The sequence below is a fragment of the Desmodus rotundus genome, chromosome 7 (genome assembly GCF_022682495.2).
Source record: "Desmodus rotundus isolate HL8 chromosome 7, HLdesRot8A.1, whole genome shotgun sequence".
NCBI lineage: Eukaryota > Metazoa > Chordata > Mammalia > Chiroptera > Phyllostomidae > Desmodus > Desmodus rotundus.
The window spans coordinates 42,249,781-42,267,307 of NC_071393.1; the positions used below are offsets into that span (position 1 = coordinate 42,249,781).

General features: G+C 36.2%; 1 protein-coding gene across 2 annotated transcripts in view; it reads left to right on the top strand.

The window, feature by feature from the left end:
- Positions 1 to 17,527, top strand: part of MDGA2 (MAM domain containing glycosylphosphatidylinositol anchor 2) — an 829,607-nt gene that overhangs the window by 634,367 nt on the left and 177,713 nt on the right. For both annotated transcript variants that reach the window (XM_024573956.3, XM_053928205.1), the window contains one exon: positions 11,232 to 11,525. In XM_024573956.3, the coding sequence (XP_024429724.3) occupies positions 11,232 to 11,525 (294 nt within the window). The remainder of the gene's footprint in view (positions 1 to 11,231; positions 11,526 to 17,527) is intronic.

The window sequence follows — 17,527 nt, forward strand, 5'->3', positions numbered from 1 at the left end:
TGGCTCAGGAAAGTCCTGCATATTTTAAAGCAACGGTATTCAGAACCTTTATTCTATTAATGAGAAATGAGCTATAGAGTGTTGTCGTCTTTTATCAAACATTATTTGTTACTGGTCGTGGTTTCCAAAATAAAACAAATATCAGCAAGTCAATTAGTAAATGAGGAGACTTTAGCTAGTTGGGTTTCTTTTGTCACCTTAAATCTCTCTCAAGGATGCTTTACTATATTTTAATTGATACATTATTAAAAATGAGTTAAGCTTACTGGTTAAAAATATTTAGGGGATTTGGATTGGAAGTACTTTTAGATTGAAGATAATTATCAAGTTTGCCTTATAGCATCATATGAGTATTTCCCCAAGGCCACAGAGTATCACATTCTTGTAAGTTCCAAGTATTATTAACACAATTATTCCTAATCTTAGTGGTGTGTTCAAATCAGTTGTGAGGTGCGTAATGATTAGAATGTTACCAATATTGAGTGGAAGAAAAGTGAGTGGAGTTACAACAAGCATGTTGACATTTCACTTAAGCAATGGCTTATCTTACTTACTTACCTCATAGTCTATTATGAGAAGTCTTTACTCATGTGCCATTGATAATTTTTGCAGTTCCAAACTCTTCATTTCTTAACTTCCTTGTAAAATTTTGTGATTTCTCAAAACTTCATACTCTGAATATTATTATGTGCATGTCTCAGGCTTACAAAGCTAACTTTTAATGTGTCAGCAAAAAGAGATTGGGAACTACCAACTTGGACACTGAAAGCTATGTCTGAGTTAAGTGTAAGCAGTAGTTAAGTGTGCTAGGCTATCTTTCCTTCAATACTATGGGGTCCGAAATATGGATATTGCTAACCTTGGCGTCTCAATCAGTGGGGAACCAGGAATGACACGTCAAATCTACAGATCTGGACAGCATGGAACTTCTTGAATCTGACCTCGGGGGAAATCTTTCATAAATGCACAATTTTTTTGAAGTCTGATTAACTTATGTTTTAAATACCATTCTCCATTTTACTGTAGACATACATATGTATTATAAACTGTTTCTCAATTCAGGTATAATTAAATCAGCACTATACTTATTTGGGGTTGCTTGTTAGAATTTCCTCCAGCCCCTTATTTGGGACTGGAGAAAAATCTAATTATTACTTAACTTACTATAATTTTACATTAAAATAAATATAGTGAAAGAAATGCATACTTTGCTTAAATGACTACTATTGTAGTACTATAAATATAATATATATATATTTAAACAAGTAAGTCCATAAAAAGCATGCTCTGGTATCTTTATTTCAGACAGCATGGTATTTTCTCATATAGTTCAGATGAACTAGCCTTTCCTACATTCTTTTCAGTTAAAAAAATAAGCCAGTCATTTTCCTAGAAAGGACTAATATTAAATTGCTTCAGCTTGCTTCTCAATGAGAAAATGAAAACATTCCACTTTCCCTTTTTTATTTTGACAAACTTATTTATTTTTTCTCTTTCTTTTTTTAGTGTTCAAGTACAATTGTCTCCATTTTCCTGCCACCACTTTCCCCCTCCCTCCCCACCCCCACCTCCCACCCTCAATCCTTCCCCCACTTTGGCTTTGTCCATGGGTTCTTTATGGACACGGATCCTTGACTACCCTTCTCCTTCTTTCCCCTGTTATCCTCCTCCCACTTCCCCTCTGGTCACTGTCACTTTGTTCTTTATTTCCATGTCCCTGGTTGTATTTTGCATGCTTGTTTGTTTTGTTGATTAGTTTCCACATATAGGTGAAATTGTAAGGTATTTGTCTTTCACTAACTGGCTTACTTCATTTAGCACAATGCTCTCCAGTTCCATCCATGCTGTCTCTAAGGGTAGGAGCTCCTTCTTTCTTTCTGCTGTGTAGTATTCCATCCTGTAAATGTACCACAGTGTTTTGATCCACTCATTTACTGATGGGCACTTAGGTTGCGTCCAGCACTTGGCTATTGTACATTGTGCTGCTATAACATTGGGGTGCATAGGTTCTTTCAAATTAGTGTTTCAGGATCCTTAGGGTATAATCCCAGTAGTGGAATTGCTGGGTCAAAAAAGGCAGTTCCACTTTTAGTTTTCTGAGGAAATTCCATACTGTTTTCCACAGTGGCTGCACCTGTCTGCATTCCTACCAACAAGATACTGGGGTTCCCTTTTCTCAACAACCTTGCCAGCCCTTGTTTGTTGATTTGTTTATGATGGCCATTCTGACAGGTGTGAAGTGATATCTCATAGTGGTTTTCATTTGTATCTCTTTGATGGCTAGTGATGCTGGACATCCTTTCATATGTCTCTGAAGCCCTTCATATGTCCTCCTTGGAGAAGTGTCTGTTCTTGTCCTTTGCCCATTTTTTAAAACATTTTTTTAAAGATTTCATTTATTTATTTTTAGAGAGAAGGGAAGGGAGGGAGAAAGGGAGAGAGAGAAACATGTGTGGTTGCCTCTCACTTGCCCCCTACTGGGGACCTGGCCCATAACCCAGGAATGTGCCATGCCTGGGAATGGAACTGGCTACCCTTTGGTTCCCAATCCTGCACTCAACCCACTGGTACACCAGCCGGGCCTTTGCCCATTTTTTAATTAGATTGTTTGTCTTCCTGGAGTGGAGACATGTGAGTTCTTTATGTATTTTGGAGATCAAACCCTAGTCCAAGGTATCATTGGCATATATATTTTACATATGGTTGGTTCCCTTTTCATTTTGCTGCTCTTTTCTTTAGCCATGCAGAAGCTTTTTATTTTGATGACATCCCATTTGTTTATTCTCTCCTTTATGTCCTTTGCTGCAGGGGACATATCAGTGAAAATATTGTTGTGTGGAATATCTGACATTTTTCTGCCTACATTCTCTTCTAGGGCCTTTATGGTATCACGACTTATATTTAAGTCTTTTATCCATCTTAAGTTTATGTTTGTGTATGGTGTAAGTTGGTGGTGGAGGTTCATTATTTTCCATGTAGCTGCCCAGATCTCCCAACACCATTTGTTGAAGAGGCTATTTTTACTCCATTTTATGCTTTTCCCCCTTTGTTGAATAATAGTTGACCATAGACTTGGATTTATTTCCAGGCTCTCTATTCGGTTCTATTGATCTATGTGTCTTATACCAGTACCAGACTATTTTGATTATAGTGGCCTTGTAATATACTTTGATATCAGGTATTGTGATCCCTCCCACTTTGTTCTTCTTTCTCAAGATTTTGTGGCTACTGGGGATCATTTATGGTTCCATATAAATTTTGAAATGTTTGTTCTATATCTGTGAAATATGTCATTGGTATTTTAATAGGGATTGTGTTGAATCTATAAATTGCTTTAGGTAGTGTGGCCATTTTGATGATGTTAATTCTTCCAACCCATGAACATGGTATATGTTTCCATTTATTCATGTCTTCCTTAATTTTTTTTCAGAATTGTGTCATTTTCCAAGTACAGGTCTTTTACCTCCATGGTTAGGTTTATTCTTAGATATTTTATTTTTCTTGTTGCTATAGCAACTGGGATTTTTCTTCCTGATTTCTGTTTCTGATATCTTATTGTCAGTGTACAAAAATACCTTTTACTTCTGAATATTGACTTTGTATTCCACTGCTTTGCCAAACTCACTTATTAGGTCAAATAGTTTTACTTGCTTTATTTCACAGTCTGTGATGCAAAGGAAGAGTTGACAGAAAACCAGGTTGTCCAAATTATGTCTATTTGTTTATGTTTGGAATGACAGACATTGGTCTCACAGGTTTTTCAAGTTTCTCTGATACTGAATCTGTGACAGTAGCATTGCAAATAAGAAAAATCAAAGTGAGGGCAGGGTGCACACTGTGTGTCAGAAGACGTAGCTCTGCATTTTCATTAGGAAGAACTTTCTTCTAGGCAGTACATTACGAGTAAATGTGCATCTCACGAAGTGCAGACATTTCAAATTTTTAAAATTTAATGATTTTATGGTGAAACTGAGTATTTTTAAAAATATGTTAGTTCAATAAAAGACATAATAAACATGAACAAAATACACTTCTTGTCTCTGAATTAGCACTTTATTCTACTTTTTAAAAAATGTACAGCCTCTTTCCAAATCTTTAAGTGAAGAGAGAAAGAAAAGGAAAATTATAAGATCCCCTTTTTTTTGGTCCCTAAACTCTAACATACCCTCCAACACATCTCAAGATCTGCATCTGAAATCTACACTAACAATATATTTTTCAGGAGATTCCGCTACTTGTATGGGCTACTGATTGTACAATTACTACGTTTTCTTTCTTTTATCCTTACCCCTGATTTTGCATTGCTTTTATTTTCTTGTGTCCTAAATTTTAAACTTTTTAATATTTTCCCATTACCATTTATTCCCCTTTTACTTCCTCTCTCCATCAATCACCACACTGTTGTCCATGTGCATGAGTCCTTTTTCTTTTTTGCTCAATCCCTCCACCCCCTAACCTCCCCACTAATAGTTGTCACTTGCCCTGCATCTATGAGTCTGTCTCTGGTTTGCTTGTCAGTTCAGTTTGTTCATTAGATTCCACATATGAGTGAAATTGTATGGTATTAGTCTTTCTCTCACTGGCTTATTTCACTTAGCATAATGTTCTCCAGGTTCATCCATGCTGTCGCAAAGGGTGGAATTTTCATCTTTTTCATGGCTGAGTAAAATTCCATTATATGAATATCCCATAGTTGTTTTATCCACTCATCTACTGATGGATACTAGGGCTTCTTCCATATCTTGGCATCTGTAAATAATGCTTCAGTGAATATAGAGGTGCTTATGTTCTTTCAAATTAGTGTTTTGGGTTCCTTCAGATATATTCCCTGTAGTGGGGTTGTTGGGTCAAAATGTAGATTCATTTTTAATTTTTGAGGCATCTCCATACTGCTGTCCACAGTGGTTACACCAATTTGCATTCCCACCAACACTGCAAAAGTGTTCCCCTTTCTCCACGTCCTCGTCAACACGTCCTTGTTTGTTGATTTATTGATGATAGCTATTCTCACAGGTGTGAGATGGTATGTCATTCTGGTTTTAATTTGCATCTCTCTGATGACTAGTGACATTAAGCATCTTTTCATATGTCTATTGGCCATCTGTGTGCCCTCTCTGGAGAAGTGTCTATTCAGGTCCTCTGTCCATTTTTTAATTGGGATGTTTGTTTTTTGGGTGTTGAGTGTAGTAAGTACTTTATAAATTTTGGATATTAACTCCTTATCAGATATCTTGGTGAATATGTTCTTTCATCTGTGACTGTCTTCGTATTTTGTTGACAGTTTCTTTTGCTCTGCAAATCTCTTTAGTTTGATGAAGTCCCATTTGTTTATTTTTTCTTTGTTTCCCTTTCCTGGAGAGATATATCTGATAAAAAATTTGTACGCGCAATGCCTGAGTTTGCTGCCTAGGTTTTCTTTTAGGATTTGTATGGTTTTGGGCCTAACATCTACATGTTTGATCAACTTTGAATTTGTTCTTGTTTATGGTGTAAGAAGGTGGTCTAGTTTCATTTTCTGCATGTATCTGTTCAGTTTTCCCAACAACATTTATTGAATAAACTACCTCTAGCCCATTGTATGTGCTTGCTTCCTCTGTTGAATATTAACTGAATATAAATGTGTGGGTTTATGTCTCGGCTCTCTGTTCTGTTCCATTGATCTATGCATCTGTTTTTATGATTGTTTTGGTTAATATGGCCTTGTAGTATCATTTCATATTAGGTAGCATGATTCCTCCAACTTTGTTCTTATTGTTCAAGATCAGTGTTGCTATGCAGGGCTTTATGTGGTCCCACATAAATTTTTGAAATATTTGTTCTACGTCTGTGAAATATGTCATTGGAATCTTGATAGGAATTATACTGAATCTACAGATTGCTTTGGGCAGTAGGGACATTTTAATGATGTTAACTCTTCCTATCCATGAACACGGTATGTGCTTCCACTTATTTGTATCTTCTTCAATTTCTTTCTTCAGTGCCTTATAATTTGCCAAGTATAGGTCTTTTATATCCTTGATTAGATTTATTCTTAGGTGTTTTATTATTTTTGAAGCAATTGTGAATGGGATTGTTTTCTTAATTTCCCTTTCTGTTAGTTCATTATTGGCATATAAAGATGCAACTGATTTTTAATATCAATTTTGTATCATGCTATTTTGCTGAATTCACTCCCAAGGATAATTTTTCATTGCTTTTAGAGAGAGGAAGGGTTTGAGAAAGAGAGATAGAGGGAGAGAGAGACAGAGAGAGAAAGAGAGGGAGAGAGAGACATCAACACTCAAGGGAAGCATCAATAGGCTGCCTTCTCCTAAGTGCCCTAACCAGGAATCAAACCTGCAAGCTAGGTATATGCCCTGACAGGGAATTGAACCCATGACCCTTCATTCTATACAGGCCAGGGCTACCATTACATTTTATTGTTATTTTTCACTTTTGTTCAAAAATGTTTATGATTTTTATCTATCATGTTTATTCCTATTATATTTATATCTCTTTACCTTCTTACTCATTATCTTTCTCTCTGTTTCTGCCCCTCTTCCTTCCTCAATTATTTTGTGCCATCCTGGTCTGTGCCAAGTAGGAAAGCAGGGCACCAGATTTGAGACATAGATTAAGACACTGCTTCCAAGGAGCTATCTGGTCAGAGATATAAACATGGGAAAAGATATAGAACGAAGCCACAAGTACAGGTTAAGTGACTGTACAGTATAATAGTGAGCATCCACCTTGGCCTAGGCTAGGCAAAGTCCTGAAAGTGGTAACATTTGAACAGAATCTCAATACATGGGGAAGTCAGGGGGTGCTAGAATACATGCTGAACATAGGGGAACAGTTGCTTGTTCAAGAGCACTAAGGTTCACTAGTTGGTAAAATCAAATGTGAATGAGTGGTATAAGGGTGAGAAGTTCTAGAGCATTTCTCAGACTATGTTTTCTACAGCATCATGTCCAGAGTGATATATTTGTGTTATTAAAATGGAGTTTTATCAGATAAGCATTGAAAACTAGGTTGCATTATTTTAACTTTCTTTGGGCTTCTTGAAGCCTGTAATATGTTAATATGCATTGCACAATTTGTGGAAGAGGGAAAAATGAAGGATATATATACAGAGAAGATTTAATTACCAATAATCCCACATTAAGTGAGAGCCACTGTTAGTGTTTTGGAATGTTTCTAGATTTTTCCACATATAAGTGTCCCTATCTTCTCTGAATCAGGGTCCAGCTGCTTGCTGTCTTAATGTGCTTAAATGTTTTTACTGAGTTCCTATTATGTGCTAAATAGAGTGCAGAATGCTGGTGATATAAAGATGAATCATACACACTCTCCCCTGTAAGAAGCTCCCTGTTAACGTTAATTAGCATAAGACTCTTGTCATATAGAAATGTGATATTTCTGTTTATACTGCTCAGTAACACATTTTACTCATTTACTAACAATGGTTATAGCTGTTCATACTATTCACTAGTTTTCTTGCATAAAAATATAAGTATCTTTCTCGGTAAATATAGGTCTATTATGTTATGATTAAAAAGGCTGCATCATATTCTGGTGTGTGCCTGTACCACCATTTATATAAGATTTCTATCAGACTGTTCTCAGTTCTTTTTCATTAAAGCAGTATCATTATTTGCATTTCTCATTGAGGTTTATAGTGTTCATAGCAACATGAACAAAATACCACTTATGATGATAACATTTATGACAGGGTAACAGGAGACTCGGAAGAGTTAGACTGGTGACGGAAAGACCAATTAGGACACTGTCACAAAAAAGAGAAAATGATGACCTGTACTAAGAAATCAGTATAGTCAGGAAGAGAAATAGGCGGACATAAGACATTTTTGACTGAGAAACCAAAGCAGCAGTTAGGAAGTAGTGAACAAAAAGAAGTGATAAAAGAAACAAAAAAAGTGACAGTTTTTAATTACCAGATGAAATGTGTTGATAATTAACAAGTCAAGAAATAAATGGTTTTTAAGTGTGGGAATTTGAAAGACTTTTGGAATATAGAAATAAGGTGCAATCATAAACTGAAAGAACCTTGGGCTAAAGTTGGACTTCATATTGTCTACATATAAAACAGTTACATTTGTGAGAACAAACTAGCGCTCATAACAGAAAAATATATAGCAATAAAGAGGATTGAGTATAAAATCCCAGAGAGTGGGAAATTTAATGTGGAGTGGGAGAGAGAGAGAGAGAAGCCTCTAAGAACTTTGAGAAGTTATAAAATTTCTTGGTCAAGAATGTTGCAAAGAAAGAATTAACTCCAATTTCAAGATTTAAAAAGCCCCATGGAAAAATGAAAAGTAAACAATATTTTAATTATGTTTTGCTGTTTCACAAAAACTGGGCTAATTTATGTAAAATTTATTTTCAAGTTACCTAGATTAAAATTTAGGTTTACATTTCTATACTTTTGACTGCATAAGGAGGAAAGTTTATCTAAACAAATGAATAACAAATTTACAAGGGGAGTTTTTGAACTATTTAGCATGATAAACATAAAGCTAGTCAAGGGTCTATTTTAGAATGGCCTAATGTAATAAAATCTTTAAATAATCATCTTATTAAGTCATGAAATAAATACTTTCACTTAGCACCACTTTTATCTTTAAGTCTTTACTGTTTGTTCTTGTAATCAAACATTAATAACCTTGGAGCTCATAAAATACATATTCTCAGTTGCAAAATGTAGAAATTAATACTCAGAGTGGTGAAGTTTGGCCAAGGTCACCTGGCTTGTTTTTGAAAGCAATGAGGACAGAAGCTTTCAAATAAGAATACTCCACATAATAATCTCATACCTTATCATTTCTTTTCATTTATTTTACATAGATTAACCAAAATTTATATATATATATAAATTTATATATATATATATATATATATTTGGATTGCTATATCTTAGAAACAGTTTGGGTTTATATTTGGGAAATATTCTAACGTAGATACATACAGATATGTAAGCTAGAAATAGGTATATGACATAAAATAGATGAATGAGGTAACCTGCGAAATGTGTGGCAATGATACCTTACACCCTCACACCTTACATTGGCTCTGCTCTATTGACCCTGGGCTAGTGATGAAGACATGGGCGGGGAAAATGAGCCCAGTTCGCCCACAGGCGCACAGCAGTTGTGAACAGCAGTCTGGTGCTGACTCCAGCTATTCATTTCAGACACCAGAGTTGACTGGAACCTGCTTCAGGTATCATGTCTCTACATTATCCACCTGTTACAAATTGGCCTCAGTTTGAATTTTGTTCAAAGCAAAGTATTTTTCTTCTCTTAGTCTCAGGATTTTCATTTGTTAAATTTTAATATTCAATATTTAATCCTTAGGATTATTCAGGGAGTTAAATGAAAATGTAAAATCCCTAACTTTGTGGAGCACATAGTAGCAGCATAATTAATGTTAAGTGCTGAGGTTATTGCTCTTATTCTTTGTGATTCCTCCTGCAAGGTAAGTGAATAGTGCAGCTTCTTCTGATCCTGTTGTTAGAGGGGGCTGCTTAGAATTGCATCATTCCCTCGTGGTTTACTTGTAAAAGGATATGTTAACAAAACCATTTAACTGTTTGTATTTACAAGAAGAAAATGAAATTACTTGATCATGCAGGTTTTTAAAATGCAGCCATATTTAAATATATGCTTTGTTAATGGCAATTCTTTGTGTGTGTGTGTGTGTGTGTGTGAGTGTATATAAATATATATATATATACACATACACACAACATACACATATATATGAATATTTATAGAAAGTGGTGCTTAATATTTTAATGTTCCATATTTTCTCATTTCCAAGATGCTATGCATTATTTTTCTACTTTTCTATCATTTAACTACTTTTTAAGATAAGAAGTAAATGAAGGAATTAAATGAAAAAGTATATACGAAGGTACATAGCAAGATAATTAATTCTCATATCACTCTGGACTTGAATTTATTTTTTTCTATGTGAAAAAATTCAATATTCATTGACAGATAATTTAAATATTATGTTTGCTTTCGTTCCTGGACACTGGAGCACAGCGATGCTGGAAGGGAGAGTGAAATCCCCGCCTTTTCGTCCATGAGCGCAGAGGGAGCACAATACGCTTATAGGAAGGCTGATTCATGTATTTCTGTGTATTCTTATTCTGGCATTTAATTTAGTCCAATGTTTTTATTGATGTTCTATTGCATAAATACATTTGAATTCATATGTACTGTATTAAAAATAAAAGTCTTCCAATGAAACAGATGATTTTATTTGTAAGAAAACTCATTAGATAGCAATTTCCTCTTGGAAGTTTATATTTTGTCCCAAATCATAACATACATATATATTCTAGCACAGTAAAGTAAGTTCCAGTAATATCAACCTAATTTTCTCATAAATATTTTCAATAAATCAGAAAATAACTTAACTTGAAAATCTACAATTCTTGTATTATCAAAATATATATTTTTTAAATTCACTTAAAATTAATTTGACAGAAATAGCAGCAACATTATGGCAAACTATTTACAGTGATCTTAAAATGTCTTAAAGTGAAATTATGTTAAATATAAATCTCAAAAAATATTAAACATTCAAAAGAGAAGAATACAGTGGATTGTCCGAGCGTGGCATTGTAGTGAGCTGTTCCATCTCATTTCTATTAGGGAGAAAGCAGACCTTAAACCTTAGCAATTTGGCAGTAGTTCCTAAACCAGGCAAAACTTCTAATTGCATAACAAAGGTTCTTCTTTTTCCCTTTCCTACTACTTGTGTTTACCATGCCTGCTGAGTCTGCATTGTCACTTCCCTCTTCTTGTAGCATGTTTAGGTAAGACATAGCCGCATACAAAGCAGAAGACTGAAAAGCTGACCCACCCCCCAGCAAGCAGATCAATTTTCTGTGAATTGCACATGTTAAAGACCCAGTTAGTGGCTGAAAATGACAAGTCGTTGAGTAGATTGTTCATAAATTGGCCATTTACAGTCTAATTTAATGGTTATTTATTTTGCTAAAGTTTCAAGACCTCATTCAAGAGAGTTCTATAAAAATGATTCAGAATTATTTCAAGGAGGGTATTTGCCACTTATTTCCAAGGTCTTCTCGATAATTTTTGTCATTTGGATTTACCACACACCTTCAGCCAGCAGAAATTGTTTCCTTATGATTTTCTGTGTTTGCATATGCTTTACCAGTTTATACTAACTTTGAAAAATTTTCTTTTTCCCATTTCAAGTTCCACCCAATCTGACTGTTCCACAGGAAAAATCACCTTTGGTCACCAGAGAAGGAGACACAATAGAACTGCAGTGTCAAGTGACTGGAAAACCTAAACCCATCATCCTTTGGTCTAGAGCGGATAAAGAAGTGGCAATGCCGGACGGGTCCATGCAAATGGAGAGCTATGACGGGACACTGAGGATTGTGAATGTGTCTAGGGAGATGTCGGGGACGTACAGATGTCAGACCAGCCAGTACAACGGTTTTAATGTGAAACCGAGAGAGGCCTTGGTGCAGCTCATCGTGCAGTGTAAGTACATACTTTTCTCCGTGTCGTTGGTGGGGGCCATGGGAAGAAATGCTACAGAATGTTACTAGTAAAATGAGGTGGTTTGGGAGCTGGGTGAGGATAAACTATTTGTATATTATTGGTACCCAATTTTAACTGTAATTTCCCCTGCATCTGTGCATTACCTGAGCTAATACACAGTAATAGATGAGAATTGTATTTGTGTGTGTGCATGTGTGATGATTATAGTACTTTTCAGTGAGTTGATGCCAAAAAATCAACAAGCCTAATAGTCAAAAACTGGCCATGCATAATGAAGTAAAGTGAAGACTGGAAGTAATTGCTGATTCAAAATATAATATGCCTTCTTTTCACAGTTCATGTTTCTTCTTCAGCATTGTTGCCCTTTGCCCCACTATCCACCTGTTTCAAGGAATCCTTTTGTTTAAATTGCAGAGACCTAATCATTGCAATGCTAATTTTGCAGATATGGAGTTTGCAAAATTATCTAGTCGATTGCATAATTATCTAGTAATATTGAGATAATTCAGGCCAATATTTGGTGCTGAACTTTTGCTTGGCTTTCTTAACAGGTATCGTTTAACTGTGAGATTTGAATAATAAGATTTTAAACTATTGTTATTGAAATTACTGTTACAGTTCTAACAAAAATTTGTTTTAATATTAAAACCAGCTAAATTCATAAATTTTAAAAGTTTAATGATGCCTACTTCATGTTGAATTTTGGGGGCTTGGTCATTTTTATGGCAGGTGGTGTGGATATTCCTGAAAAAGGAAAAGCAAGCTGAACACAGTCTGTTCCAGCTCCAGTGGGGCTGCAGTGACTTTCAGCTGATGTCCTATTTCTTAAATACACAGTGGCAAGGTCCTCAAGAAAACAGTACATTAGATGAAACTATAAACTTTAATAAACAACAATGTTGTTTTCTTTCGGTGGTTCCTCTGTAACTCAGAAAATGGAATACCAGATTTAGTCCAAACCTGTCTATTTTTGTATTAGACTTAAGGATATTGACAGATTGAATTAACTGACTTTAAATTTGAAAGAATAATTGAGAAATAGAAGGATTATATTTGGAACTAATGTCAGCCAATTCATTTGTGTATGAGGTGAGGAGCCAGGTTCTGACTGCTGCTTAACCATTCCCTGTCCCTGTTTTATAGAAACTCCTACAAATATGCAAACTATTATTTGCCAGATACTTTGGCTGATTTCCAATTAATTACTAGTTTTTTCTCCAAGTAATGTAGCTTTTAGATGGCAGGTTTCATCCGGCACGTCAGTATTGCTTTTTCCCTCCCTGGCTGGCATTTATACTCGGGACAATAGGCACGTAGTTGAGAGGTTCATGTGAAAACACGTGTCAGAAAGAAAAAGAATTATAAAAGAGATACCTCTCCTCATTTCTCCCAGAATAAGTCACATCCTCAAGTGACCACAGAGGAAGGTGACAGGGTTTGGAAGACTTCATTCTTGGCAATCACAGGGCTCTGTGCTTCCTCCAGAGTTTTGCACGAAGCTTCAGCGTTCCTGCAGCTATTAGGGCAATTCGTTTCACTGTGCTCACACCTCACCAGGAAGCACTGGCAGAAAGTAAAGCTGGAGAGCCCAGTGGCTCTAGGGAATTTAGAAGGTTCAAAAACCAAGATCTCTATCTCCATAGAGTATGCTAGTGTCCTGAATTCTATTGGTGAGTTACATTTCCTTTGCTTTTTCTTCTTAGTGAGCCCCATAGAAAATGTTAAGTTCAGCTCAAGATTTGAACATTCAGTAGTGGATGAAGGAAGATAAATACTGGCACAGTTGTCTCCAGTGTGACAGGGATGTGAGTGACTGAAAGGCATTGACGGACATAGGCAAAGTCTAGTTCATTTGGTGTAGGTGAGAAGATCGTGCGCTAACTTGCCTTTGCGGAGCAGGCGGTGTAGTCTGACAGCACTTGCTCTCCGAGGCGAGCTTTCCTGGCCTGCCCAGGAGGGCGCTGGGTGCCAACTGTCTTGCCAGTTCCAAGTGAGAACACCTTTTTCAGCACTTGAACTTTTTTATATGTTTTAGTTTATTAAGACCTCCTTTCTTATAGTGCCTATTGTATTAATGAATTCTTGTACATTAGTTTATATACACACATTTATATTTATATATAATTTTTAAAGTATGTTTTACTGATTATGCTATTATAGCTGTCCCAATTGTTTTCTCCCCTTTATTCCCCTCCACCCTACACACCTCCCACCAGCATTCCCCCAGCCTTAGCTCATGTCCATTGGTCATCCATATAAGTTCTTTGGTTTCTGCATTTCCTACACTATTCTTACCTCCCCGTGTCTATTTTGTACCTACCATTTATGCTATTTATTTCCTGTACCATTTCCTCCATTTCCCCCTCCTCCTCCTCACTGATAACCCTCCATGTGATCTCCATTTCTGTGATCCTCTTCCTGTTCTAGTTGTTTGTTTAGTTTGTTTTTGTTTTTGTTTTAGGTTCAGTTGTTGATAGTTGTGAGATTGTTGTCATTTTAGTATTCTTATTTTTTATCATCTTTTTTTAGATAAGTCCCTTTAACATTTCATATAATAAGGACTTGGTGATGATGAACTCCTTTAACTTGACCTTATCTGAGAAGCACTTTATCTTCCCTTCCATTCTAAATGATAGCTTTGCTGGATAGAGTAATCTTGGATGTGGTTCCTTGCCTTTCATGACTTGGAATACATCTTTCCAGCCCTTTCTTGCCTACAAGGTTTATTTTGAGAAATCAGCTGATAGTCTAATGGGAAATCCTTTGTAGGAAACTGTTTCCTTTTCTCTTGTTGCTCTTAAGATTCTCTCCTTATCTTTAATCTTTGACAATGTAATTATGATGTGCCTTGGTGTGTGCTTCCTTGGAACCAACTTCTTTGGGACTCTTTGAGCCTCCTGGACTTCCTGGAAGTCTATTTCCTTTGCCAGATTAGGGGAGTTCTCTTTCATCATTTGTTCAAATAAATTTTTAATTTCTTGCTCTTCCTCTTCTCCTTCTGGCACCCCTATGATTCGGATATTGGAACCGAATAAAGTTGTCCAAGAGGTTCCTAAGCCTCTCCTCACTTTTTTGAATTCTCGTTTCTTCATTCTGTTCTGGTTGAATGTTTCTTTCTTCCTTCTGCTCCAAATGTTTGATTTGAATCCCTGTTTCCTCCTCTTTACTGTTGCTTCCCTGTATATTTTCCTTTATTTCACTTTTCATAGCCTTCACTTTTTCCTCTATTTTGTGACCATACTCAACCATTTCTGTGAGCATTCTGATTACCAGTGTTTTGAACTCTATATCTGATAGGTTGGCTATCTCTTCATTGCTTAGTTCTATTTTTGGAACTTTGATCTGTTCTTTCATTTGGGCCATGTTTTTTTGTCCCAGTACACCGGCACAAAACCTGTTATGTTGTAATGGGCAGAGCCTTAGGTATTTACTGGGTTGGAGCAACCCATATTGCTGGGTTGTAGTGCTGTGTATGGAGGAAGTGTCAGAGGAGGAACAATGACACTTGTTCAGCTCTAGGCTGGCTTTCAGCCACTTCCCCTGCTACCCACAAGGAAAATGGGCCCTTCTGGTGCTGATTCCCATGTGGGTGCATTTGTATACATTCTAGGACCTGTGGGTCTCTCCAATGAGCTCTCCTGTGAGGCTGAGAGTTCCTGCCATTCCTGGAAGGCCCACAGATTTTTTCAGCCAGAGGTTTTGAGGCTTTATTTCCCTATCCTGGAATCCTGGGTTGTGCAGTCTGCCTTGCTCCTCAGTTGTCCCTCCCGTTTATCTGCACACAAAGTGGGATCACCTGCTCTACCAGCTGCCACCTCGCCCACCTGGTCCTCCAGACAATGCCTTGCCACACGTCCTCTCCATGCCTCCTAGAGGTCTGGATAAATGTTTCTTCTTTTTCTCCGTGGTTCTTGGACTTCCATACAGTTCAATTTTCTGGCAGTTCTGGTTATTTTTTGTTTTTAAATTTGTTGTTGTCCCTCTTTTGGTTGTGTGAGAAGGCAAAGTATATCTACCTACACCTCCATCTTGGCCATTAGTCCTATATTTATTTATAATTTTATCTTCTTTGAAATATAAATATAGAAAAAGAAATGGTCATGATAAATAAGAAAAAAATTGGTATCTCTGAGGCACATTATTTTCCTGTTTAGTTTCATTTCTACCCAGTTAAACAATAACCAACCAAAGTGATTAAAGGAGCACAGTTGTAATTGTATGTAGGACTTTGATGAATTTACATTGTAAGGATTTAAATACAAGGTCTGTCTGGAAAAAGTCCAGCCATTATTAATATAACGAGAATGGTTTGCAGGGCATCATGTAACCTGGCAGCCAAGGAGAGTGGACTGGAATGCGCATGTGTGAACAATGATGACTTCACTGTACTAGTCAGTGGGGGTTGTAGATGCCTGTGAGTGAGTGTGTGTACTGTGTGGTGATTGCATTCAAAATGACTGAACTAGTAGCTTAACGAATCTGTATCAGATTTGGTGTTAAGCTTGAACATTGCTCTGCAGAAACCCATTGGGATGATTCAGAAGGCCACAGCTATGGACACCTGGTGATTGGCAGCTTCATCATGACCACATGCCTGCTCATACATCACATCTCCTGCAGAGCTTTTTAGTGAAACATCAAATCACCCAGGTGACTCAGTCCCCCCTACATTCCAGATTTGGCACCCTGTGACTTCTGGCTTTTCCCCAAACTAAAATCACCTTTGAAAGGGGAGAGATTCTAGACCATTGATGTGATTCAGAAAAATACGATGAGGTAGCTGATGGCGATTCAGGGAACTCAGTGAGGTCCCAAGGTGCCTACTTTTAAGGGGACTGAGGCATCATTGTCCTGTGTACCATGTTTCTTGTATCTTGTATCTTCTTCAGTAAATATCTTTATTTTTCATACTACATGACTGGATACCTTCTGGACAGACTGTGTATGTATTTCAATATTATATAACTAAGGGAATAGTCCATTTTAATGTTTCAGATCTTTAGTGAGGTTTGTTCTTAGCAAAAATGTATTATAATTATAAAGCAATCATTTTCTTAAAACTTTTAAAATTATTTTTATTTCCACTTAATATGCCTCTTTTTAAAATGTGTAGAGTGATTTAGCAAGTAAAAGAAAATACCTAGAGGTATTTTACTCAACTCTATAGCCTCTTCCCACAAGCTTAATTACCAAAAGGAAATCATTTAAATTATTAAATTCTTGTGCACATTGCTTATTCCTAGAAATCAGATGATTTATTTTATAATACTTTTAACTTCTACAATTACCAGTTAGCACACATTATGTGTACCAGAATAAGAAGTTGTAAATATAATACTTTGAAAAATAGTGTTTTAAAGTTAATTTAAGTTTTTAAATTGCTAAATGAAATTGCAAAGTACATTGTAATTTTAATAACAGACCTTAATTTTTTAGTCATTGTTTAATTTCATTCACATGTTTTTGGAACTATAAAACAAGTTCTTTTGTTAACTTTTTGGCTCTTTTCTACTTGAAACATTACAATTAATCATTGAAAAAATATATATATGTGTTAGAAAAGAATTTTTTTCTTTTACCCTTCTAGGTTCTTTGGCTGGCCTAATAATTAAATTGACATAAGACAGGTTAGTGTGAATAAAACAAATTTGTGATTTTGTACATAAAGGAACTCTATAAAAATATGAGACCCAATGCAAGTGGGCAGTTGAAACTTATATGCCATCCTAAGCTAAGGAATTGGATAGGGTCATGAGGTTTCAAAGGAGTAAGGGTAATTCGTAAGGATGATAAGAACAGATGTTTGCCCTGCCAGAAAGTTATCTCTTGAATAGTTCTCTCTCTCTCTCTCTCTCTCTCTCTCTGAGCCAGACCCCCTGCCTAAATTCTTTGAGGGCAGTAAGGGGAAATAAAAGTTTTTCTTGAGTTGGCTAGGTCTTGATTGCCTCCAGCTCAATATAATCCACAAGTCTAAGTTGTAC